This window comes from Alternaria postmessia (assembly GCF_024291825.1).
Source record: "Alternaria postmessia strain BMP 2775 chromosome Unknown scaffold_22, whole genome shotgun sequence".
In the NCBI taxonomy this organism is placed as follows: domain Eukaryota; kingdom Fungi; phylum Ascomycota; class Dothideomycetes; order Pleosporales; family Pleosporaceae; genus Alternaria; species Alternaria postmessia.
In genome coordinates, this window is record NW_026260095.1 from 260 (window position 1) to 24,593 (window position 24,334).

The window sequence follows — 24,334 nt, forward strand, 5'->3', positions numbered from 1 at the left end:
GGCGGTACGAGAAACCATCTCCAGCCTCACGCGATTCGATATATTCAATCGCTTCTTGAATCGGGTCCATGGTTGTGGAGTTATGACGCGTTGAAGTTGGGACGACGCGCAATGTTGGGATGGTGGGGTGGCTCGTTACGCGACCTGGCTCGTCACGCGGCCATTTAGTGTATGGAAGAAAGTTGACGATAGTTTATCGCCAACATGCCCAGCGCATCGTCCCAAGCCCACCACAGCCTACAACGACCCCTGTAGGCTCCCTCCCTCCCCAATTCCTGGGAGTGCTTTCGACGTCCGTATGTACGCGATTCGATGCGCACTGCGAGTGTCTACGAAACGACCTCCAGCGCGCTTTATCCGCGGTCGCCGCTACCCATCCACACCACGACCACGACCACGAGCATTCCATACCACCCGCACCCTCGCACAAGCCTCGGATCCGCCGCCCGCTCCCAATAGCACGCCCGCCGACCAAGATGACGTCAACAAGACGGACCGAGACCAGGCGGCAGCAGGCGAGGAACCAGCAGACAGCGCAGTAGCGCCAGACGACCCCGAGCTTCTCGCCCAGAAACTCCAGCGCTCACGCGAATCCTCACGCAGGTACTCGGCTGCCTTGCGGCGCCAACAGCGGGGGAAGAAGACGCAAGGCCTGCCGCCTGTACACATACCAGACTGGTTCCTGAAGAAGAGGGTAATACGTCGCGAAGACCTGTCCAGAGATCCACAGATACCCAAACCGCCCACGGTTCTGTCTGTGGCAGTCACTCATGCCGAGTCCGGAGAGCACGCCGCGTGCACCATCCCCGCTCGACGCGACTCAGACGCTGCCCAGATCCTCTCGCGACTAGTGCGTGGCCTGTGGAGCAGGCGTCTGGACGACCATGAAAAGCTCAAGGTCGACAAGTATCTTGAAGAAAGGATTGCCCCAGCTGACCACACCGAAACCCACCTGTCGCAATTACGGAACGATGAGGCAGTCGCCAGCACCGAAGCAGGACGACCTGGTGAGGTGCCCATAGCCACAATCACAGAAGACAGTGCTTTCACAGAAGCTTGGTCTAAGCTAAGCAAGCTAAACAACGATACCGAGATGGATCCGCGCAAGAAGATTGAAGCAATGAGGAAACAGAGTGCCAAGCTAGGCATGGCTGCTAGGAAACGGGAGATCGCCAGGACCCGGCAGATGGGTAGCTCCAGACGCCTATCGTCCTTGGTCATCGCTGAGATTCGCGCCACTATCGCTGCTTCTCTTTGCTCGTTGCAGCCAGCAGCTAGCGACTCGTTCCCTGCTGCAAAGACGAACCTCATACTCCATTCGCCTACAGCCGAGCACGAGGCCTCGATAGATGAGTGCGTAACATCTACTGCTTTTGAAATGGGATCCGACGTCATCGTCCTGAGTGCTCAAGATCTCGCTCACTTAGCTGGCGATTACCTTGGTGAAGGAGCTGAACCATCATCACGTTCAGTTCGCTCGCTGGGCTACGAAACATACCGAATGAACTCGGAGCTGAGCAATCTCGTGAGGGACATAGAGGACTCTTTCCCCGAAGACGAGGCCGATTGGACGCAGTCTTCGTCTACAGATCAGTCTGATCCGACTTCAATGCGCCCTCGTGCTATGCCCCTTTCCATCATCGCTCTCACACCTGCCCTGCGCGCTATGACCCAGAACTTGAAGGGTTTTCGAATTCCAGAAGGTCAATTCGGGACAACTACTGATACGTTGACCGACGAATCTGGGCGTAGCCAGAATCCTACAGACGTACAACTCGAGGATTTGAAATTAGCTACTCTCTTGGATGCGCTGATCGATTCGAGCGACGTGAAGCAAAGTCGTGGTATCGTCGGTGATGGCGGCTTTCCACTTCACTCCTCTGATGAATCACAAATACCTGCCAAGACCCCAGCATTTTTTGACTACTCCCTAACCCAAGAAGGTGCTGAGCTTGAACTCAACTCTACCTTACCAGCTGCAGCAAGGTCGGATATCAACATGGCTGTCAAGATTGGCTCAGCGTCGAACACTCTCAATGTCCCTGCCACTTCTAAGATTATCTATATCAAGGACTTTAAACAACTCAACGCTACGCACTATGGCGGCCGCATCATCCAGAAGCTGGAGGAGCTTGTCCGCAAGCGGCGTAATGCTGGAGAAAGTATCATGATTGTAGGAAGCACATGTTCACGCGATCTCACGTATGAACTATCACACAGGTAAGGAGTTCTTAAACCTTTGATATGGCCGAGCTAACAAGCCTCAGTGGGGTTCGCGCTCTCCAGACTGAAGGCGAGAGCACGTTCTTCAGGACCATTGTAATTGCATCTGAGTCTGGCGCTAGCAACACACCAAACTTTGATGAAGCCATTGCATCATTAGGGGGTAGCTCTGCGTCTTCTGCTGATGTCTCACCAGCAGAGAAGAGTAAACTCCGACGCATCAACCTGTACCACATCCAAGACATGCTTCGCTCATTAGATCCATCTGCGGCTGCCACGATATCGGACCTTGAGCAAAGTCCATCACGCTTCAGTGAATGGGCTCCCATATTCTCCGAGTCACACTTCAACCACGTGCTGACATACGATGAGGTACACAGGGTAGCGTTGACAACTCTTGGCCTGCTCATCACAAGCCCAGCAATTGTGGCTGAAGTCTCTGCAGATGCACCAGCGCAGCTCAGCTGGGCACACGTTGCTCTTGCAATGGGCTTGCTAAAAGCGAGCGATACCGTCAAATACGCCTATTTTGATAAAACTTTACAGGCCCCGAAGCGCTCCAAGAATGCTTTCAGCAATCTAGATGGAGAATTTCAAGCAGACCTAAGCAGAAAACGCCCCGATGAGAAAAGCATAAAACGTCAACAGAATCTACAGCGCATAGCTTCTACAGCCAACAAACATGAAAAGCGGTTAATGCCCGGTATTGCGGACCCGGATCAGATCAAAACGACATTCGATCAAGTTCACGTTCCTACGGAAACAGTCGATTCGATACGAACCATCACCTCTTTATCACTATTACGTCCCGAAGCCTTCAGCTATGGTATCCTGGCGACGGAGAAGATATCTGGTGCACTACTGTATGGGCCTCCAGGCACAGGAAAAACGCTTCTTGCCAAGGCTGTCGCGAAGGAGAGCGGCAGTACCGTGCTCGAAGTTTCTGGAAGCCAAATTATGGATAAGTATGTGGGCGAAGGCGAGAAGAACGTAGCAGCAATTTTCTCGTTAGCACGGAAACTGTCACCATGCATCGTATTTCTCGACGAAGCAGATGCCGTTTTTGCATCCCGAGACGCCATGCGGGAACGAACGTCACATCGCGACATACTCAACCAATTTTTGAAGGAATGGGACGGCCTCAATGACCTTTCCGTCTTCGTCATGGTAGCTACAAACCGACCTTTCGACCTGGATGATGCTGTTATTCGCCGATTACCAAGACGATTATTAGTCGATCTACCCACTCAGGCCGACCGGAAGGAGATCTTGCGCATACATCTCAAGGGTGAACAGCTAGACGACTCTGTTGATCTAGCAGACCTCGCCAAACGTACGCCTTTCTACAGTGGAAGTGATCTTAAAAACATTGCTGTATCTGCAGCTCTCGCTTGTGTCAAAGAAGAGAACGAACAAGCTGCTATTGCCGCAGCCAAGTCTACCGCACAGCCTGAGCCTACATCAGAACCACCCACGACCTCCACAACCTCTACATCGCCCCAACAGTCTTCCTCGCCGCCGAAAGTGCCACATCTCGTGCGCGGTCAAAACTACACTTTCCCCGAAAAGCGTACCCTCCATCCACGACACTTTGACAAGGCGCTCCAGGAGATCAGTGCTAGTATTAGCGAAGACATGAGCAGTCTGAGCGCAATCAAGAAGTTTGACGAGCAGTACGGTGATCGCAAGGGTAACAAGCGGAGAAAGGATTTTGGCTTTGGTATGGTTGCTGAAAGAAACGAGAGCGCCGCGCGAGTGAGAATATAGGAACCACTAGCAAGAACACGGAACCGAGGAAGAGAAGCGACGGTGCATGTATATTTGTACGAGTAGACATTAGATATGAGTGATGAGTATATACCACAGTACTAGCTGCGATTACGTTATGGACATGTGCTTTTTGTAAGCTTCTACTATGACTGGACCACCATAGTCTCTAGTGGGCTCAACCAATTGAATGGTTATACTACCCATGGTTCGAGTCTTACGTCTTCTACGCAGAATTTACACTTGGGAGAATTCTTTTAAAGCAACTCTCGGCATCTTGTTCTCTCTATCAACTACCATTCCAATTTCTGGCTTTCCGGATCACCAGAAGATCGAACAATGCGACTGTAACTTCAATACAAACAAAGAACTATGAGCCCTATAGCATACACCATCAACAAATCCAACAAATCCCCTGATTTCTTCTGCGACACCAAAACACGACTTGGCCACTCTCGTTTTCGCATCCAACCCACGACCGCGAGTTTTTATACGCTATACTATTATCATGTCTACTTTCGGGCGTATAGCGTATGCCCATAGTCACAACAACGTTTCGATTGGGTACTGCAACACTTCAGCAGAATTGGGGTATTCCTCATATGATACCAAAGTCAATACCAATTGCTTCCTGCGATACCGCGATCACCGAATAGTCGATCTGTTACTCTCAAAATATCAACACGAACGACAAGCGAGTTGACCTTCATGGAAGGAGCATACTACACGGGAACGTCTTGAGCAGAAAATCAAAGCGGTTGCAGAAGATGTCTGGACTAAGACAAAGTAATTCACGAGAGTGTCTTTGTATCGGTGACTTGGAGACACTGCAATGGGTCAAATATGAAGGGTGGTTATCGAGCAAGGGAAGGCGCAATGTGAGCATATGATGTTTATCAGCGTAGTCAGACAACAGTCGTAGAAGAGTTCGATTGCTACTAGTCTGTATATGGAGCCAGATATGTGAGCCAACTCTTCCTTCTATCGCAGCATCTCCTCGATCGTCTCTTCCAACGGCTTAGGTGTCCTCCCAGCCTCCTTGAGCAGGTTCTCCAATGTTGGATCGTCAATCTCACATTCTCCGTCTTTCAACGCATCATATGAGCTTGACCACCACTCCACACTGGGTCTTTCCATACCTTTACTGTTAACATAAAAGTCCTCATACTCTTTCCTGTCCACGATCTTGAGCTTGATCTCGTCACCTCTCACCCTGCTAACAATATCTGCGATATCCTTCAGCGACCAGCTCTTCTTCTGGGAGAGATAAAATGTCTTGCCCGCCCACTGCTCACTCGGCGCTGCGAGTATCTTCGCGGTACCGAATCCCATATCAGGAATGCTGGTCCAGCTAATTTTTCCATCACCCGCAATAACCACCTCTTTCCTTGTTTCTTCTTTCAGCCCAAAATAATACCCAAAATACAACGGCCAACTCTCATTATAGAGCCCCTCTCTGATGATAGTGACCTTGCACTTTCCCTCTTTCTCCAACCCGTGTAGATACTCCTCTGTCCGGATGTGCGCGCGCATGACACTCGCTTTCGAGGGGTTAGCAAAACCAAGGGATGTATAGTATATATGCTGTATGCCGACTTGGATAGCAGCGTCAATGGCAGCACGGTGGTGCGCCTCTCGTCCTTTCCAAAGCGGCGCATTGTTGTAGTCCATAGCTATGCGTGGAGTAGAAACGAGGAAGAGAGATGTGCAGCCATCGTAGGCGCGCGTCAAGGATTCTGGCTTATCGAAGTCGGCCTGGCGGAGGGTGATGGATTGGCTGCGCAGGGAGGTGAAGCGGTCCGAGTTGGGGTCACTAGACGTCTGTAGTGTTTGTTAGCTACATCAAACTCGCATTGAGCACGATAAGATGGTAAAGAGAAAACGTACGCATACCACAAGCTCCTTGGGATCAATGAGCTTGTTGTCCAGGATGGCGTTCAGCACGGCACCGCCCAGCTTGCCTGTTGCGCTGGTAAGAGCCAACACCATGATTACTGTATATGTGAGTCTCTGAATCAGACTTCAGTTTTGATCGAGAGGTTTGTTGTTGCTTTGTCAGAGACGCGTCGTGATTTCCAAAATGTTATTGCGATGACTTCATCGCAGATCAAGGGTCCACGGCAGTTGCTGTGGGGCACATCGTTGGGTCAACCTCGGATTCGGCATTGCTGCGTCATGTAATAAGAGACTGCAGTCGTGGTCATTGGCATGATGGTAAGCCACGAGAACAAATCGCGCTACCTTTCCTAGCACTATGCTTGCAATCAGCCATCGAAGAATCGCATTGCTTGCTTTAATCAACTCAAGTAATACTTGTGACAATGAGTCTAGTGCTACGTTTGTTGAAATACGGACGAAGAATGCAAGGATGAACTATGGGACTTTAATCATGCTTACGAACTTTTATCCGTACAATCATACCCTCCTGTCTGGCAAAGAAGGTGTTTCTTGTATGCCATTGCGTCTGTCCTGCATCGTAGAACTCGAAGTGATAGTTCCATACCAATTGCGGCGACAACTTATGCAATTCGATCAGTGCGATATTCTTCCCTATACAGGTTCTCGTTCCACCTCCGAATGACATCATGTACTTGTCCATCTGGTTCGCACGCACTGGATCCATCCAGCGGTCAGGATTGAAGATATCAGCATCTTGACCAAAGACTCGCCGATCGAAATGCATGACCGCTGCGTTGATTCCAACAGTATAGCCTTCGGGTATGAATTGTCCGCAGAGCTCCATGCCTCCGCGTGGAACGGTTCGTGGTAGGGAGAGCTGTGCTCCGGGATGAATCCTGAGCGCCTCCTTGATACATGCACACAGATAAGGAAGCTGGCTTGCCTGCTTATAGGTCGGCGGCAGATCCATATGACCTTCTTGGAAAGCCTCGTCAATCTCTTTCTCGAGACGAGCATAGACGTTTGGGCTATGCATCAAATGATAGAAGAGCGATCGGAATGCGATAGCAGTTGTATCGCTGCCTGCAAAGAGTGCGCCGTAAGATTCCTGTTCGACGTCGCCCCACGTGAAGTCCATCTTTTCGCCATTCTTTTCATAGATGTCGAAAACCTGTTGGGCCATGTCCGTTCTATTCACTTCATGACGGGTTGCGTAAGCTTCTTTCATCAAGCGTGCGGAAGAGGAGCCTATGTTTTTTCTGGTGAAGATTTGTCAGTGTGCGGAAGTGGAAGAAAAAGTACAGTACATCTTACACGCCATTCCTGATATCCTGGCCAGCAGCTGTAAGCATGGTACCCATACCAACCAGCGGCCTTAAGATTGGAGGTGCAACGCCCATCAAGCACACGAATGGTATCATCTTGTCTAGCGACTTGATCCAATCGTTCTGGTCCTTTCCTTCATCTAGAAAGCCGAAGGCTCTGCCATAGAACAATTCGCCAATAATGTCAAAAGTATACCTGTTCCAGTCTTAGTCAAGATACTCTAACCGAGCGAACAGTAGGAATAAATTACCAATGCAACCATTCACCGAGATCACAAGGTTTTCCTGACTTAGCAAACTGTCCTAGCCGATCCACGAGGAGATTGCTACACGAGTCGACATATTCTTCAGACTTTGCAACATTCGTCATCGAGTAGATACTGCTGACGATTCTACGTCTCCGCCCGTGTTTTTTGTCATTCTTGCAGGAGAATATGTCACCATGAACACTGAATCCGGTCGTGTTGTACGGCTCGTAGAAACCCGACTTGTCCAACGCGTTGGAAAAACGGTAAATTCTTGCGAAGGCTTCGGGACTGCATGCGGATTAATTTCGCGTTCTGATAGAGGAACTGGATGAAGACATGTTACTACTCACTCAGAACACGACACCTCATTCGGTGCAATACGTATCAAGGGCCCGTGTTTAGCATGCAGAGCCCTCTCATACTTCTCAACGTCTTCCGTCCAAATCTTGCGCAGATACCAGAGGCGCGAGATCCTGGCCAGAAAGGGTCCCGGGACCCTACTCAGAGGATGTAATGTAACTGTGTAAATGATCCAACCTAAGAGAATGATGATCGGCAGTGCCACAACAAGCCAGGTATTTGGAAGGCCAAAATTCAACAACATCGTATTGTGATAAAGAAAGGGACAGAAGATACCTAGTGCTCGACAAATGATGGGGGATCGGTGTCAACATTAACAGGAACTTTATACTGTTCCGAAGTTTGAGTGAGCGTTAGTATACAGAGAAATTGGTTGATGACTACCTGATGTCGGCCCCCAGCAGCCGGTGCCTTGTACGATACCTAGCATGCTCCCTCATGATTCCCCCGACCTCCGATGCTTGTTCGGCTCGATTGTCCAGGCATCTTCTGATGTGTCCGTGATATCCGTAAACACGAGGCTGTGGTTGTGCGGAGTCTTGTAGCAATATCGGCCGACACTGTCACCAAGCTTGGCCATGTACGATCACTGACGCATAACCCTCGTACAACACTAAATATCCCTAGGCTGGATAAAATGGACATGCCCCCTCTTTTTCGATGTACGACGCTCGATGTACAAATCATGACTGTCAAAGTAGGGAAGGACAAGAAAGTTTCGGTACAACCATGCCACCGACTGGCGTGGAATGCGAGAATCGAACATATACACAACAAGGGATATATTTCACCGCGTCTATATCGACACTTGCTCCTACATCTCACTCTTCTTCGATGCTATACAACAAGATTCCCCAAATGCAACGATAGGCTTCATGCCCACGAAGAAGAATCGCACAAAAGAGATAAAGAACGCCGATAACGATGCAAGTCTGAGCAAAAGCACTCTCAACCCCCAGTTTTGAACTTTCAACTGGGGTGTAAACGACTGTGGTATTGTTTTTCATAAACAAGTTCTAAGAAAGAAAAAAGCTTCTATGCATACCGCACACTACTTCTATGTACTGGTGGCGGCATTGGGACGTTCCCGTTTGGCGCATGCGGATTCGGCGCCCACGGCCCAGACGATCCTTGAGGTGGTGGTGGGCCCGGGGGAGGAGCAAAGCCATTGTTATATTGGCCCATAGGCGGAGGACCCGTGGGCCCGCCTCGATTGCGCCTGCTGCTGCCCTGGTAAGGCACCGGCGGATGAGCAGCAGCGTATTTCTTAAGTTTTGAGCGACGGCGGTAGGAACGCCAGCAGCAGCAGAAGATGCAGAGCAAGAGGGCGCCACCGACTCCCGCGGCGACGCCGATGACGATGGAAAGATGGCGATCGATCCAGGATGTGATCTCTCGACCGACGGAGCCGCCTTCGCAGACACCCTATAGAATATTAGTATATTAGACGAGGCAGAGAGGAATCTCGGTGAAACTCACGTTGCTACATTTACCCCCACCGGTACAGCTTGTGCCATCTAAGAAGTTCTGCTGGAGTCCATAACATCTTGCTCCAAATTCTGGGCTTGCGCAGCTGAGCATGCAATTGCTGTTATCGCAAGCGTATGTGTCGTTGCTCTGCGTGTAACTACCCATGATAGTCTTGCACTGCATATCTCTACTCGTGCACTGTCCGGAGGCACAGCTAAGGCCATTGCCGCAGCTTGAGCCATCATTCTTGGTCTTATCCTCGGGGCAGTATGGTGAATTGCCGGTACAGGTTTCCTCGGGATCGCACTCTCCGACAGAATTGCGACAGACAGTGTTGGCAGAAGCGAACTGGCAGTCGCGGCAGCAGTCTTCGTTAGAATCATCGCAGACAGCGTTGTTGATGAATCGGCAAGTCTCGGGATTGCAGCAATTGTTGCCCTCGCAGCCTGAGGTGCCGCCGCAATCGCACTGTTCATCGCCTTCAACGATACCGTTACCGCATCTTTGACCGGTGAGAAGCGTGACGTCGCGGTTGTTGGTGAGACACTGGGATTTGACACTGTTCCGTCCAAGCGCAGAGCAGATATTACCGATGGAGCAAGCGGAGAAGCGCGAGATACCGGGGGAAGTTGAAGGGTTCATAATGAAGCCACCATTAGCGTCGCAGGTGCTTTGGCTGAGGGGACAGCATTGCTGTGAGCTGACAATGTCGCTGTTTCCACATGTGTCGGACGTGCAGTCATGCACTGCGCCGTAAGTGTGGCCTGTTTCGTGGGCGATGACCTGCCACTCAGTGCCAGTCTTGATGACAACGTTAGCACCAGCGACAGTCTCGCCAGAGTTGCCGCTGTTGTCCTGAGAGCCTGTTGTACAAGCTTGTCCAAGCCAAGCTAGTCCCACGGCGGATCCGGTGTTGCAGGTAGATAGCAGAGTCCAGTGGGAGTAGGTATCTTGCTGTTGGCCTCTCCATTGGGAAAACTGATTCAAACGGTCTTGAATGGTAATTTGGCCGCTGCAGCCTTGGTTCCAGGGAGTTGCTTGCTGCTGCGATGTTGGGCATTCGGGTTCGGTGATGAGCACATTGGCCAGGCCAAGAGAGATGTTGAAAGTGCTCTCGAACAATTCGGAAGCCTGGTTCATAGCATCTATGATGTTTGTCTGGGTCCGGTTCTTGTCTCCGTTGAAAGAATTGACATAGGTACAGTCAGCGGCGACACCCACCAGCGCGACCTTGCGGGTACCGGGGCATCCGGCAGTGCTGCCAATGGTGGTGGAAAGGTCAACACCGGCGCCGTTGCCTCCGGACTGGGTGTCGTCGCTGTTGCTCTGGCGCTTGAACATGGCTGAGATGAGGGATGGCGACATGGCGGAGGATTCGTCGCGGGCGCGCATGCTGGCATAGACCGGGTGGTCCTCCTGCGTGTTGAAGATGAGGTCGTCGGAGGGACATCCGATGTTGTCTCCTCGCTTCCTCAGCTCCGTGTGCTCGTCGAAGTTGCCCATGTCCGAGTCGCGGAAGACGACCATGTACTCGCGGTCGCGCAGGTCAACGTCCGGGTCCTCGGCCTGGCGCGTCGACTTGTAGCTCGACGCCGTCTTGACATGGTGGTGGTCGTGGTTGACGGTGAAGGTGCCCTCGAACAGCGGTTCCAGCCCGTCCTTGCGTATCCCTATCCGGGCCCAGCCGACATTGTCCCAGCGGTTCCCCCTCTTCAGCCATGCGGTGCCCTTGTAAACCTTGTGCTGCAGCCGCTCAATGGGCTCCTGCCGCGCTATCGAGCCGTCGGCGTTGAGGTGTGTGATTTGGCCGCCATCGACGAAAAGGTCGTGGTTGGGCTCGAGGCTGAGGCGGATGCGCTGCCCGGAGACGTCAAAGGCAAGGTCGAAGGTCGATACGGCAGTCACGCGGTGTGTCTGTGTGAGGATGTCGGCATTCTTGACAAGCGCGATGCTTCGCAGCGGCGGGCGGGCGTGGGACGAGGCGGCTGTTATGGTGGCAAGGCCGATGGTGATGGCGGCCCTTAAGGTGCCGAAGATGCGCATTCTCGGGTGGCGGTGCCTCTCCGCTCAGGGAGAAGGTGTATTTGGGGTGGAAAGCGAAAACTAGGACAACGCAACGAGAGACATGGGTAGGCAAAAGTACGTGTATACAGAAGAAACGCTAGCAGAGGCAAAAGGCTATACGGCGTGTCAACGATGGCGAGCGACAATAGAGAGTCGTAATCGTCTGCACAGCCCCTGCCAGCCACCATCTTGGCGCCCGGCTCGCGGAAGAGGAGGGGGGTCTGGGCGCGACACGAATGAAACTATCAGATCTCTCCCCTGCACCGTCTCCGCCGTGCATTTGCTCCTCGTATCTGTATACGCCGTTGCGCCGTCATTCGCGCGTTTGTCCACACGTTGCTCCACGCAGGCACAAACCGACGCACAAAATGGCGAGTGAACGTAGAACCTATCGTCTGGATATTCGCACTAAACATAGATGGGCGTACAGCGGCCGCCCAAACAAACACAGCATGGTCGTGCCTCAGCGCGCATACTGACTGCGTCTCACTATAGAACCGCCATTGCTCGGCACTTGTCATCCTCCAAGAACCACTGAAGCCGTCCGCCCCCGCCAGACTAGAGGAGCTTCGCCTGCTTGCTTACCATAGCAACCACTTCAATCCGAGCCAAGCAGAGCCGTTTATTTCTTCTTGGACTGGTGCACAATGTCGATGATCTTATCAACAACCGACGGATCCGAAAGCTGTCGGGGCAGTCAGCCAACTCCATCCCACAGAGTACGCGTAATCTTCATCGCCAACGGAAAATCTAAACAAATTTCACTTACTGTCGTGATATCCCCCAACTGGTCCTCTTCGCCTGCCAAGATCTTCCGCATGATACGGCGCATGATCTTGCCGGACCGTGTCTTTGGCAGATCTGGAACCACAAAAATCGCCTTTGGTGCCGCAAACGGTCCAATCGACTTGCGCACTTGCATTACCAAGTCCTTCTTTACCTGGTCACTTGACTCTGTGCCGTCTTTCAGCGCTACAAAAGCGTTGACAGCTTGGCCCGTCAGTTCGTCATTGATCCCCACCACTGCAGCCTCAGCCACTTGGTCTACGCAGCAGTCAGCAATTTGCATATCGGACTTTAGAGAGATAACAACGTACGGTGCTCAATAAGCGCGGCTTCAATCTCAGCAGTAGACAGCCTGTGGCCCGACACGTTGACGACATCGTCGACACGGCCCCGGATCCAGTAGTAGCCCTCGTGGTCACGTCCGGCGCCGTCTCCAGTGAACTGCACATGTCAGACCTATACATTTCAATCATCAACTTCCTCAAACTTACGTAGTAGCCCTGGTATACATTCAGGTATGTGTCCATGTATCGCTTGTGTGCTCCCCAGACTGTGCGGGCCATGCTGGGCCACGGCTGCTTAAAGGCCAGTACACCCTCAACATCATTTCCGTGAATCTCGTCGCCAGATACCGGGTCGATGATCGCGGGTTCAATGCCAAAGAATGGCAGGGACGCGGATCCGGGCTTCGTGGGTGTGATACCACCCATAGGCGAGATGACATGCGAGCCAGTCTCGGTTTGCCAGTACGTCTATCTCAGTCAGCAACACATCCACGAGGGTATTCGACCACGACTTACATCTACAACATGTGCCTCCTCCTTTCCGACAGTCTCAAAGTACCACTTCCAGACCTCAGCAGCAATTGGCTCACCGACGGATCCAAGAATCCTGAGGTTCTTCATCTGGTGCTTGACGTGCTCGTTGCCAGCACGCTTGAGCAGCCGCAGCGCAGTGGGAGCGACGTAGAACTGGCTGACGTTGTACTTGTCGACAATGTCCCAGTAGCGCGAGAAGTTGGGGTAGGCAGGCGTGCCTTCGAAGACAACGGTAGCCACACCGAGCAACAGAGGTGCGTATACGACGTAGGTGTGACCTGTGATCCAACCTACATCACCGCCGCAGAAGAAGACATCGTTGTCGTGGATGTCGAAGACGTACTTTCCGGTTGCCGCTGCTCCAAGGAGGTAGCCTCCGGTTGTGTGCATGACACCCTTAGGCTTGCCGGTTGAACCAGAAGTGTAAAGCAAGAACAGAGGGTCTTCCGAGTTCATCGGCTCCGGCGCAATATAGTTGGGGTATTTCTCCACCTCCTCGTGCCACCACCAGTCGCGGCCCTTGGTCCAGGGCACCTCAGCGCCAGTGCGCTTGTAGACCAGACAGTGACTGATGCCAGGACATTGCTTGAGAGCATCGTCGACAATCTTCTTTGTGCTGATGGTCTTGCCACCACGCTTGCCCTCGTCGGTAGTAATGACGACCTTGCACTCGGCATCGATGATGCGGTCACGTAGCGAATCAGACGAGAAACCTGCAAAGACGACTGAGTGAACCGCGCCGATACGCGTGCAAGCTAAGAAGGAGATGACTGCCTCGGGAATCATAGGCAGGTAAAGAGCGACAGTATCGCCCTTTCTTACGCCCATCTCCTTGAGTGTGTAGGCCAGCTTCGAGACCTGGCGGAGAAGCTCTCCGTATGTGATGATGCGGCCATCGCCAGCGTCGTCGGCCTCGTAGATGATGGCAGGCCTGTTGGGGTCTTTGAAGGCATGGCGGTCGACACAGTTGTAGCTGGCATTTAGTCTGCCCTCCAAAAACCACGCGACATCGCCATGTTCGAATGAACCCGATTGTACGGTTTGGAAGTCGCGTTCCCACGTGAGCAATTCGCGCGCTAGTCGGCCCCAGAAGGCTTTTGGGTCGGTGATGGACTCCTTGTACAGCTTCTGGTACTCTTCAAGGTTCTCAAGATGCGGTTTCGAGTGCGGGTGCTTGCTGTAGTGCACGCGTTAGCTGGGTGCCTCGTCTGGATGCGATCGCGATGGATGCTTCGGCCAAAAGCTCGGCGGCGCGGGGTCACCCCGCCCATTCGCGCGAGCTCTGGAGCTTGGATGACGCCGCAGCTGTCATTGTCTTGGTACATGATGTAATAACCAAATAAACAGTAGAAACTCACTCGTAAAACGCCTTGGGAACGTGGAAAGTGTCCACCTGGTGGGCTTCGGCCACGACGGGCGCACTGGGCGGCTTGACGTCTCCTTCGGACATGTTGCTTCTGTGGATGTGGACTAGCCGTCTGGCGGGGCAAAGGAGCTCGGCTTCGGCGCGCTGGAATTTCGCGACGAGGACAGTCTAGGAGCTTTGCCAACGTAGAAACGTAGTTTGGCAAGACGCGGGACAGAGGCCGACGGACGTCTAGAATAGATATATGTCTCAATTCCGGGTAAAGGGGTCGGCGGTACGCTTGGTTGCCGCAGGGGCCAAATTGAAGCTGCTCGCTGAAGATTCGGGGAACAGCTTGTCAGTCCAAGTGGAGCTTCGTGTTTGTATTAGAGAGCCGGGGTCGAGGCGAGGCGGTTGGCGTGAAGCGGGAAGGGAAGGGTTTGTAATGCAAAATAGCTAGATGGGCGAACGGCACTCTTATGAGCAGCTGCTTTGGCAGGCCGATGGCTATGTTGCCCTACCCCTCGCGTGCCTTCGCTGCGGGGACTGGAATATGACGCTCATCCCAATGCTGGCCTCTGTCTGGGCCCACACTCCTTCCGTGGGCGGCACCATGATCCAATACGGATAGCATCTTGTGATGCTCTCCGTTTCTCCGGATCACTAGCAGAGCACGCCAGTCAGAGGGTACTGTTGTGCCGATCTGGCCGTCAATTTGTTAGACTGTCGATAATTGGCGATGTCCAAAATGCCCTGTATCACTTTCTGTAAATGAGTGCAGCAACGTGTTGGTTGATCAGTGCGGGCACGTCTTCGCCATCACCATATGTGTACGACCCTGAGGAAGGCAACCGGCCCGCAACTTCGCGACCGAACGTTAGCCTTCGGGCAGGCGCAATTGATCAAATTCCAACTAGCGCGTTGGGTCTATAGCGCGACTTGCAACAGTGTCATCAATATCGAAGAGCTCTCAGCAAGCTACCTAGGTACAGCTCGGCCCCAAAGATGCCGAACGCTCCTACGAAGCGCTTGGTATGACACCACACAAGCCGCAAACACCTGGTATGACTGGACTGTCAAGACTACAGTTTGTACACATCTGGAAAATTTTAGAGTTGATCGCACGCTTTTCTCTCCAGCGGATGGCCTGACCACGCGACGCCTGCAAGCATCAGCTTTCGGGCGTGGGGAAGAGGGCCCATCCGAGGCCCCGGCAATTGTTACCGCTGGGCTGGTCGCCATATCTGTTCACGCTTGCTTTACACTGTACTAGCTGTCCTTTATAGTGGAACTCCTTGGACATGGCATGCTGGAAAACCACCCGAGTTAGCTGTGCGGGTGCAGAACGTGTGCGGTTCGCGCTAAGCTTTCATCGTCCTCGTGAGTAATATGCAACACCTCGGTTAGGACATCACGTAGACGCGCTCTAGGATGTGCTCCTGAGCGCATACTTGTACCGTTCTTCGGTTCTTCATGGTAGTTTGCCGTAGCGTGAGATATGCGATCAACACCGCAATCGCAATGAGCCCACCCATACACAACTTGGCATCCATACGTCCGTCGTCATAGCGACCGGCATACCGTATGGGTCTATGCCATGCGCATTGGCAGTTTCTGGGCACACTGTAGTATGAAGTAGCCAATGGTGATTGACGGAGATATGTTAGCTGGGTGGAGCCCCACAGGACAGCGTAGGGCATTTCAATTGCGATCGATGATTCGCGTTTCGCGTCTAATAAGACTACTTAGAGGACTCAATCGCAAAAATGAGAACACATCTCATTCGGTCTACATAGCAACAACGGCGCCTTCCACCAGCTGAAATATTGAATCATCGCCGTCACCCTCTTGACGTTTCCGCTTCAACAAACTCGGGTTGATGACGATACCTCTCTCACCAACTCCCTCCCACTCAAAGTCATAGGTGTCCAACTGCCCGAAGAGCCATATCCTCATCGTCAGTGTGTCTGTGATGATGCGTGCAAGATCTTCATCTTTGTCTTGGTCGCTGGACGTAGGGTTGGCCCACGGGAAGAAAGTAAGAGAGAAGTGTTCCGCTGCTTCACGAACGTTCGATTGAGCCGTCCAAGATCTGCGACGATTTGGCATGCCAGTGATGTTGCTGTAGAGATAGACAGAGATGCGGCGATGCAGCGAGGTAGCTGCTACGAGATCCGGATCTATCTGTGGTGTTAGTTGCAATCCTTCTCAAGTGAAAGATGCATATAAGGAGCTTACCAGAGACAACATTCATACGATTCTCAGCATGCGCTGTGTAAAGCTCTTTGGGAAACAATGTCCCTTCATCGTCGTCTTTCTGCCTCGGCTCCGTTATACCCAGTACATATGTTACGAGGGCATGCTTCAGCGCCGCTGTTGAACTTGTACATTCTTGCAGAAGTTCTGCCATGTCCACCTCCTTGGCTCCAAACTCGGCAATCTCAGGTTCCATACTCGGGGTAATAATGGCATTGACGTCTCGGTAATACTTTTCTACATGCTCATGCATCAAGGCGAACAAATGAGAGACTTCGTTCCACACCTCTTCGTTGTCTGCCGCAGGTGGTAAGAAAGCAGTGATATCTCGAGACGCACTTGCTGGTATGAAAACAGGGGCAGGGATTGGAGAAGGTGGGTGAGCAGCCAGCGGCGCTGGCAGGGGTATTTGCGAAACCTGTACGTAGGGACTATGTCGCCCTACTAGACTGCTGGCACTCTTGGATTGCATCATAGCTAGATCGGGCGCAGAGTCGCCATAGCTTGGATAATCCTTCCTGTTGACGTTGGCACTTTTGTGCTTGTTTCTTTGCTTAAACAGGAAGAATGCAGCGATAAACGCCAGGATTGCGCCGAGGATGAAGGTTCCCATAGCGACACCGGTCACTTCTCCGGCGCTGAGTCTGTTGGTGTTGTGGCCACTCTCCGCGGCTTCCACGGTTCCAACAGTTGCTGGACCTGGATCTGGCGTTATTGACGTTGATGTACTGACTGTGGCACTCAAACTCGGTGGTACTGTAACATTGATCGTTGTCTTCATAGTCATGGTAGATCCCGCGTTGTCTGTTACCGTAGTCGCGATGCTAGTAAGATCAGGTTGAAAAAGGTTGGGATCGACGGATTGTGTGTTGCTAGGCTCGAGGACGCCATTGACAGGAGTTGACAATGGACCTTGGTTTTCGTCTACTCCTTGGGGATCTAGCTGTGATTCTTGCGGCGTCCATGTCGACGAAATACCATTGACTTCCCCTTGTGAGGTAGGTGTAGGAAACGCGAAACATCCATCGTCTTCCCGACATGTCGGTGTCATCTGCATTCCAAATCCAGGAACTCTTGGATCCAGGAACGAGTGGAGCACCATCTTCACAGGAATCCAAGCCCGACAACCAAGGCTTGACTGAAACCACGAGAAGGTAGAAAAGAAGGGAAAATAGCAGAAACCTACAAATCTCGTTCAGCCCCGAGGCCACCATACAATAAGGCGATCCCCAGGGCTCACCCATCAGGCTTCCAGCTCAGCCGCACTGTGCATCCTACAAGCTCCGCCTCACGCACTGCAGCAGCAACAACAACAACGAGCGAAACACCGATCCTTTCAACAAGCACACACACCTTTGTTGCTTACTGTCGCATTAGTCCCACGTGTAATTTGCGAACGTTTTGCCGCAAGTGCAACGCTGTTGGGATGGCATAGTATGAAGGCAAGTAAGCACCAGTGTAAAGGCAAAGAAACGGCGATCATGTTACGCTAGGGCGAGATTTGGGGGCCATGTCTGGACGCAATGTGGAGAACGATGCGCAGCCTTGTCTGCACAGCCTCCATAAGGGTTGCTCTTGCAAAGGGTTTTTATATTGCTGGTCTCACATGTTGTCCTTTACGGGAAAGCGACAGAGGGAAACGGTTCTGGAAAGGATGCATTCTTGATCTAAACCATATATGTTCTAGCGCTTCTCAGTGCCACTTAACTCATGCCGCTCTGGCGAACTTCCCATAAGCTCCCCCATCGCTACAGGCAACTTGTCAGGCCCAGACCCACCAAGTTCGTGTACAGAATCTGGGCTCGCAAGCTCTGCAGTGCTGTATGAACCCTTATGTGCTAGCAATTCTATCCTTTGGTTCTGAGCTGAGACTTCCGCAGCACTCGCATCAGGGGCATGCCGCACTCTTTGTTTTCGTTTCCGGACAACAACAAAGGCGACGAGCGAGCCTACTAGCATCACCGTAACAGCCACGATACCAGCCACTATACCGCCTTTGGCGCTGGCAGAAAGACCGTTAGATTTGGAAGGAGCCGCGTTCGTGATAGAGGAAGCGGAAGGCGTCGAGGTCACAGAAGTCGTCGAGCTTGCAGCTGGCGATGTAGATGTCGTCTCGTTCTGTATTCCACCATTCTTGAGAAAGCAACCCCACAATCCTAACGTTAAACAGTCATCAGACAGCTCGTTCAAGAGGTCAGGCCCCAACATGGCGGCATCAACCACGTAGCCAGGATACACCGCCGTGTCAGCGTCGAACGTAGCGTTCATGAGCCAGCAGTTTTTGTTGACGTCGCCGAAAGGTCTGAAATCGTATCCGTAACATAGCGGCTCTTTCTTGACGCAGCGAGTCATGCAATCGTACCAAGTCTGTTCGTCCGTCGGATCCAGGAAGTCGACTACGGCGCCTATGTCTTTGCCGCAGAGGTTTTGAAATGGAACCACCAAGCCAGCATCATTGTAGGTGCTGCTGTTGCCTGTGCATCCGACCTCGTCTTGCGCGGAGGTACGTGTGACTACTGTCAAAAGACACGTGAGCCACAAATGTAGGAATATGACAGACAGCATGATGATATATTGTCTTTGGTTGGCAAAGTGATTCAAGATGAGATGAAAGATGCAAAAAGGCTCAAGTAGCACAGGAGCTCAGCAAGCTATAGGTGATCCTAGGCGTCTTGATCATTGCTGCAAAGGTCTATGATACGAGGGGTCGGCCCCCCAACAGACGCACCGAAATGCCACAGATGATCCATCCGAGGTCGGGACTCTGATCCTACCCAATGATACATGCTTTCTGTATCTTCGCTCCAGCCACGCAGACTTGGCAAAGCCCCAGGCGTTCTCAGCCTTGTGTGCTTTTCGAGCTATGTTCAAGATCTATTCCATATACGAAGAGATGAAAAGTAGAATTAGGTTGACGGACGGGAAGAAACAATACTTTGCAGTCCGCAGCATCATCTTAGTCTTAATATTGCGTGAGCTTGGGGCACATAGATGAGGTTGGGACCAGGTAATTGGCTAGCCTTGTCATAGCATATAAGATGTACGCTAAGATGTTTCCAGAGCTTATGTGCATTGTGCTGTTGTGCTAATTGGTAATAGAAAGACGTTAACGATAGCTATGTAACTCACACTATCCTTGCTCCTGCTCTTATCAATATGAAAACGGTCTTACATTATAACCGCTCTTCTTCTCCGGTAGTGGTGCAAGAGGCTTATCCAAAAATTCCGGGTACAGATACCAGGCAAGATCCCTTTCTTCCATCTGAGCGATACTCCATCCATTACCTAGCCAAGCCATTCTGTTCGCTTTCTTACCCACACCATGTAGGTCGTTGTTAGCGTCTTGGCCCTCTAGTTCATCCAGGTAGACGTAGTCGAAATCTTCCCAGCGCGGACTCCGCATTGCTTCAACGCAGTGTAGTGTACTACCGGGCCAAAGTCCGACGACCTCCCCAGTACCCTTGTTCTTGTACCAACTCCTGCACTCATCGGCGAAGACTGTGCCTTGGAAGTATGCATCAACATACTCTATGAAGTCCTTTTCGCGCGCCTCTTTGACCGTCATGGCTGCAATATTGTCCTTTTGGATCTTGCGGATGGCTTTGATGATGTAGTCGCCTACTGTTTCGATCATGGTAGTTAGACTACCAGAGCCGATGGCAGCGTTGGGGCCAAGCATCGTGAACATATTTGGAAAGCCGGCAACAGAGTGCGAGAGATAGTTGACAGCGCGCTTGTCCCACTTCTCCGTGAGAGATAGCCCCTTGCTGCCGGTCAACGGAAACGGAGGTGGGGCAGATGCTTTGAAGCCTGTCGCACACACAAGAGCGTCAATCTCATGCGTCTTACCGTCAACAGTGTGAATCGCAGATTCGGATATGCGCGTTATAGGTGATGTAACAAAGTCTACATTGGGCTGCGTCAGTGCTTCTAGGTAGCCCGGGCCTGGCGTCAAACGGCGACATCCTGGTGAGAATGACGGTAAGAGGGCTTCGAAGATTTCCGGCTTGCTCTTTAGTCTTTCTTTCATGTGCTTGTGGAACATATCCTTTGCGCCGAGTTGCAGTTCAGTTCCCTTCATCGTGACAGCGTGGATACCATTTCCATCCTCTTCGACTGAAAGCCTGAACTTGTAGTAGTACTCGGGGTCATTCGCAAAACGATCGCGGAGCTCTTGGGGAATTGCTGAGCCATTGAAACCGTATTTGTCGAATAAGTCCTGGCCGAAAGGAGGTGATATCCACGTCTTGCTACGCACAAAGGTGCTGATGTGGGTACCTGGTAGACGCTGTAGCGAAGGGACGATCTGGATTGAAGAAGAGCCGGAGCCAATAACACCAACTCGTTTGTTTTCGAAGTCGTACCTATAAACCAATTCAGTCAATCTGCTACTCAAGACGCACTGTGGGAATGCGCAATACCTCTGGTTCCAGACTGCAGAATGCATGACTTCGCCCTTGAATGTTTTCAGGCCGTCTATCTCAGGCCACGAAGGTGTATTCAGATTACCTCTCCCTGAGATAACAACGTCCGCCTGATCTTCCAGCACTTCTCCTGTGGCAAGATTCTTTACTGTGATGTTCCACTTCGCAGTTTTGTCATCCCAGTGGCATGCCTCAATCTGGTGACGCAACTTGATAAACCTGTCCGCGGAAAATTTCTGCGCGACATCTTGGAGGTACGACTGGATTTCCGCTGCCGGGGCGTAAAGCGACGACCAGTTTGGGTTCGGCTGGAACGAATACTGGTAAGAGTGTGCTAGGGGTAGTTAGCAGCGTATGCATTGGTAAATGTGGGACCCGATGCTTACAAGGGACGTCGCAAGCGCAACCAAGGTATCTGCAATCAGGTCAGTAAGCACTGTGCAAAATGGAGACAACCAAAGACCAAGCGATGTATCTACAACAGGATCACCCGAAACCAATACTGACATCGCTGATGTAGTTGTGATACTAGCGCACCAAGAGTTGTGAGATGGGTGTTTCTTACCTGTTTTCGTACCAAGTCCCCCCAACGCCAGCGTTCTTTTCATAGATTACCAGGTCGACATTTCTCAGTCTTTCTGGTATACGGATCCCACAGTAGATACCAGAATAGCCGGCCCCAATGACGACAACTTTCAAACGTCGAAGATTCTCTACCGGCGCATCATTGAGCTTGAAAGACGAGTCTGCAGCAACACCATTCGCACCGCCGTTGGTGTGGATGCCGGGCGTGTCGATAGGAAGATTAGGAATAGCCGACATGGTCAATAGGAAAGAGAGAGTTGCACAGCAAGATCTGTCGCACGACACCTATCCAATGCTTAAGGTTTATTTAGAGGCTACACTCTCCGACGTGGGTAGTGTACAGTAGGACAGAGAAAGGATTAGAAGACATCGGTCACATAAGGGCGACAGCGAACCGTCATAGTTACGGACGCCGCTGACTATGCCCCTCGCCCATCGTCAAGGTTGGCCGTGAGGTGCAATTGCCGAAGCAATGGGCCCATCGCTAGCGAGACGTCAAGATGTGGACCAGGCTAAAGGCCGGGTTCAACACACGGTAGACGACTTGACTGAAAGATTTAGCCTATCAGGGCGCGAAGGTCTCCGCATCTGACGGAGGCGCCACCCCGGACTCCACATGCGTCCCGCCTCGCGCTCTTTGCGATCTTGCATGCGCGGAATGCCCCCGCAATCGCCTGCGCAATCGACCCGACATGTTTTTCCTTCTTCCTGCACGATGCCGCAGCGACCCTGTGAGGGTCCACAATGTTTTGCGACGCGCTGCACAACGAAGTGATTCCGTTCGAAGGACGACCCCTGGCACTACCTTGGAACCGTGATGATGGCAATCTGTGTCGAGGTCAGTAGATGAGTATTTCTTGAGCTGGGTGGTCATACCTGATTTCCGAGTGCAATGGATAGCCTGGAGCTGTCTGGCTCCCAACCAAGACTGAACTCTCCGTCTATACCAGGATTCCATTTGTCGCTTGGAGTTTCACTGGCTCGCCACGAGGCTATTGGGACATCTCTTTTTTCTATATCCCATATGGTGACAGCATCAGGTCCCGCAGCTGCTAAGAGCGAACCGTCTGGGGAAAATGCAGTTTTGAAGGCTTGTGTGCCATCTGTGGTAGGCAGATATTTGACGCATTTGAATGGTTCGTCGGCATTCCAGATGCGCGTCGCACCAGACATGGAGCTTGTTGCAAGCAAGACGGAGGGCAGAGCGGAGCCATTGGTGAGATGATTGTTCTTTGCTTTGACGCGGAAGCCAAGATCGGTAGGGTATTCGTCGGGATATTCATGGGTCTGCAGTTGCAGCGAATCGTTGGGGTGGAGAATGCCCAGATAATACTTCCTATCCTCAATGCCCAAGACAGCGATGATGCCAGATGCAGCGTCATATTTTACCGTCTCCCATGTTACTGAGGTCTCGAGAGTTTGCTGGGTTGTCAAGGATTCATTGACCTCGTAGATCTTGAAGAGCTTGATACCGCAAACGACAAAAGCTGAGTCGCTTATCCAGTGCGCGTCGAAGATGGCTGTGTCGGTGAACTCTGTCCAGGCTGGGATGGAGTCGCTGTCGTTTTTCCACACCTTGATGGAGCCCTTTTCGCCATCTGTCGAAATGGATAGCAGCAAATTCCGGACCGGATTCCAGCGAAGCGTGTTGATGAGGCCGGCGGTAGAAGAGACGACCTGGGAGGCCTGACCGCCTTCGGTAAGCTTGATGAGCTTGTCCATCATCATCTTTTCCCCCACTTCATTGGATCTCTGCTCTCGCACAGAGACGGTAAGTTCGTTGTCCGAGTGCCAGCACAGCGCTGTGACGTTGAAGTTGTCGACGGGCAGAGGTATGTCGAAATGTTGGGTAGGGGGTTCATGGCCGAGCTCCTTGCTCACGACGTGAAGCTGGAGGAGGGATTTGCCAGCTGCGAGCAGTACGGGAGACTCTATTGGCCCCCACAGGGTATGCTCGATTACTCGTGCGGGATCCGAGGGCGGAGGGATGGAGACGGTGGTGGAGTTCAGATCAGCAATGGCAATGGCTTCGGTCTGGATCTCAGCGTCCTGGCCTATGCTAAGCGTGGATATGGGGATGTCAGCAAGCGAGGGCGACTCTGCTTCCGAGACCATGGGCTCCGACTCGGCCCTCGTGCTGTTTGTGACATGTGCGGCGCCGTTGTGCTCGATGTCCATGGCATCGCCGTTGACCTGGGGCTCGGGGCGCGGCTCGACGCCGTTGGTGGGCTTCGTCTTCTTGCGCTTGAGCGTCTTCTTTGGTGGGGGTTCCTGGACGGCGCCGTTGGCTTCGGCGGCGAGTTGGTGGGCGGGTATGCCCTTGTCGAGGGTCAAGAGGTTGCCATTGCGCGCCGAATATGGTCGTCCGTGGTCGGTGCCGAACCTGTATCGCGGCTCCGTCTGCGGCCGTCAGTACTGCTCTCTGCAGCGCATGTATGCGACGTACATTGCAAGCCTCGGCCTGTAGCTGGTCGAAGCACATGCCATCCTGCACGAGCCTGATGAGTGTGTGCGGTTCGATGTTCTTCGCAAAGGGAAGCGTGTCGGGGTCGCGGATCCAGCATCGCGAGAGTTGCAGGGCTGCGTTACCGAAGCCGGCCTCCTGAAGGTATCGCCATACTGCACACACAAGTCAGAAGGGCCAGGCCAATCGAGTCGTCGAATGGGAGGGGGGGAAAGGGTACCGAGATAGTTCATCGCGTTGCTGCTCAGAGTCTCCGCCATGGCGCATCCTGTACGCGCTGCATGCGCCCGTGGAGAGAAG

The 24,334-nt window shown here is 52.3% G+C and overlaps 8 protein-coding genes across 8 annotated transcripts; 1 reads left to right on the top strand and 7 right to left on the bottom strand.

Moving 5' to 3' along the window:
* Positions 1 to 298: 298 nt before the first annotated feature.
* Positions 299 to 3,990, top strand: J4E82_004534 (uncharacterized protein; the record flags this gene model as incomplete). Its single annotated transcript, XM_051730811.1, has 2 exons — positions 299 to 2,220; positions 2,268 to 3,990. The coding sequence occupies 2 exons, from the start codon at positions 299 to 301 to the stop codon at positions 3,988 to 3,990; spliced, it is 3,645 nt and encodes a 1,214-aa protein (XP_051589292.1).
* A 981-nt stretch (positions 3,991 to 4,971) lies between these two features.
* Positions 4,972 to 8,066, bottom strand: J4E82_004535 (uncharacterized protein; the record flags this gene model as incomplete). The annotated part of the gene is made up of 6 exons (XM_051730812.1): positions 4,972 to 5,811; positions 5,878 to 5,984; positions 6,388 to 7,148; positions 7,204 to 7,410; positions 7,466 to 7,750; positions 7,813 to 8,066. 6 exons carry the CDS (start codon positions 8,064 to 8,066, stop codon positions 4,972 to 4,974), a joined length of 2,454 nt encoding a protein of 817 aa, XP_051589293.1.
* Positions 8,067 to 8,857: 791 nt separating this feature from the next.
* Positions 8,858 to 11,335, bottom strand: J4E82_004536 (uncharacterized protein; the record flags this gene model as incomplete). The annotated part of the gene is made up of 2 exons (XM_051730813.1): positions 8,858 to 9,247; positions 9,302 to 11,335. The coding sequence occupies 2 exons, from the start codon at positions 11,333 to 11,335 to the stop codon at positions 8,858 to 8,860; spliced, it is 2,424 nt and encodes an 807-aa protein (XP_051589294.1).
* Positions 11,336 to 11,978: 643 nt separating this feature from the next.
* Positions 11,979 to 14,410, bottom strand: J4E82_004537 (uncharacterized protein; the record flags this gene model as incomplete). Its single annotated transcript, XM_051730814.1, has 6 exons — positions 11,979 to 12,041; positions 12,126 to 12,400; positions 12,454 to 12,583; positions 12,634 to 12,894; positions 12,943 to 14,137; positions 14,319 to 14,410. 6 exons carry the CDS (start codon positions 14,408 to 14,410, stop codon positions 11,979 to 11,981), a joined length of 2,016 nt encoding a protein of 671 aa, XP_051589295.1.
* Positions 14,411 to 16,093: 1,683 nt separating this feature from the next.
* On the bottom strand, positions 16,094 to 17,663 carry J4E82_004538 (uncharacterized protein; the record flags this gene model as incomplete). The annotated part of the gene is made up of 2 exons (XM_051730815.1): positions 16,094 to 16,485; positions 16,544 to 17,663. 2 exons carry the CDS (start codon positions 17,661 to 17,663, stop codon positions 16,094 to 16,096), a joined length of 1,512 nt encoding a protein of 503 aa, XP_051589296.1.
* Positions 17,664 to 18,244: 581 nt separating this feature from the next.
* On the bottom strand, positions 18,245 to 19,126 carry J4E82_004539 (uncharacterized protein; the record flags this gene model as incomplete). The annotated part of the gene is made up of 1 exon (XM_051730816.1): positions 18,245 to 19,126. The coding sequence occupies one exon, from the start codon at positions 19,124 to 19,126 to the stop codon at positions 18,245 to 18,247; it is 882 nt and encodes a 293-aa protein (XP_051589297.1).
* A 586-nt stretch (positions 19,127 to 19,712) lies between these two features.
* On the bottom strand, positions 19,713 to 21,807 carry J4E82_004540 (uncharacterized protein; the record flags this gene model as incomplete). The annotated part of the gene is made up of 3 exons (XM_051730817.1): positions 19,713 to 21,319; positions 21,372 to 21,400; positions 21,551 to 21,807. 3 exons carry the CDS (start codon positions 21,805 to 21,807, stop codon positions 19,713 to 19,715), a joined length of 1,893 nt encoding a protein of 630 aa, XP_051589298.1.
* A 564-nt stretch (positions 21,808 to 22,371) lies between these two features.
* J4E82_004541 (uncharacterized protein) lies at positions 22,372 to 24,294 on the bottom strand (the record flags this gene model as incomplete). Its single annotated transcript, XM_051730818.1, has 4 exons — positions 22,372 to 22,398; positions 22,447 to 23,970; positions 24,017 to 24,189; positions 24,255 to 24,294. 4 exons carry the CDS (start codon positions 24,292 to 24,294, stop codon positions 22,372 to 22,374), a joined length of 1,764 nt encoding a protein of 587 aa, XP_051589299.1.
* Between the last annotated feature and the right edge of the window lie 40 nt (positions 24,295 to 24,334).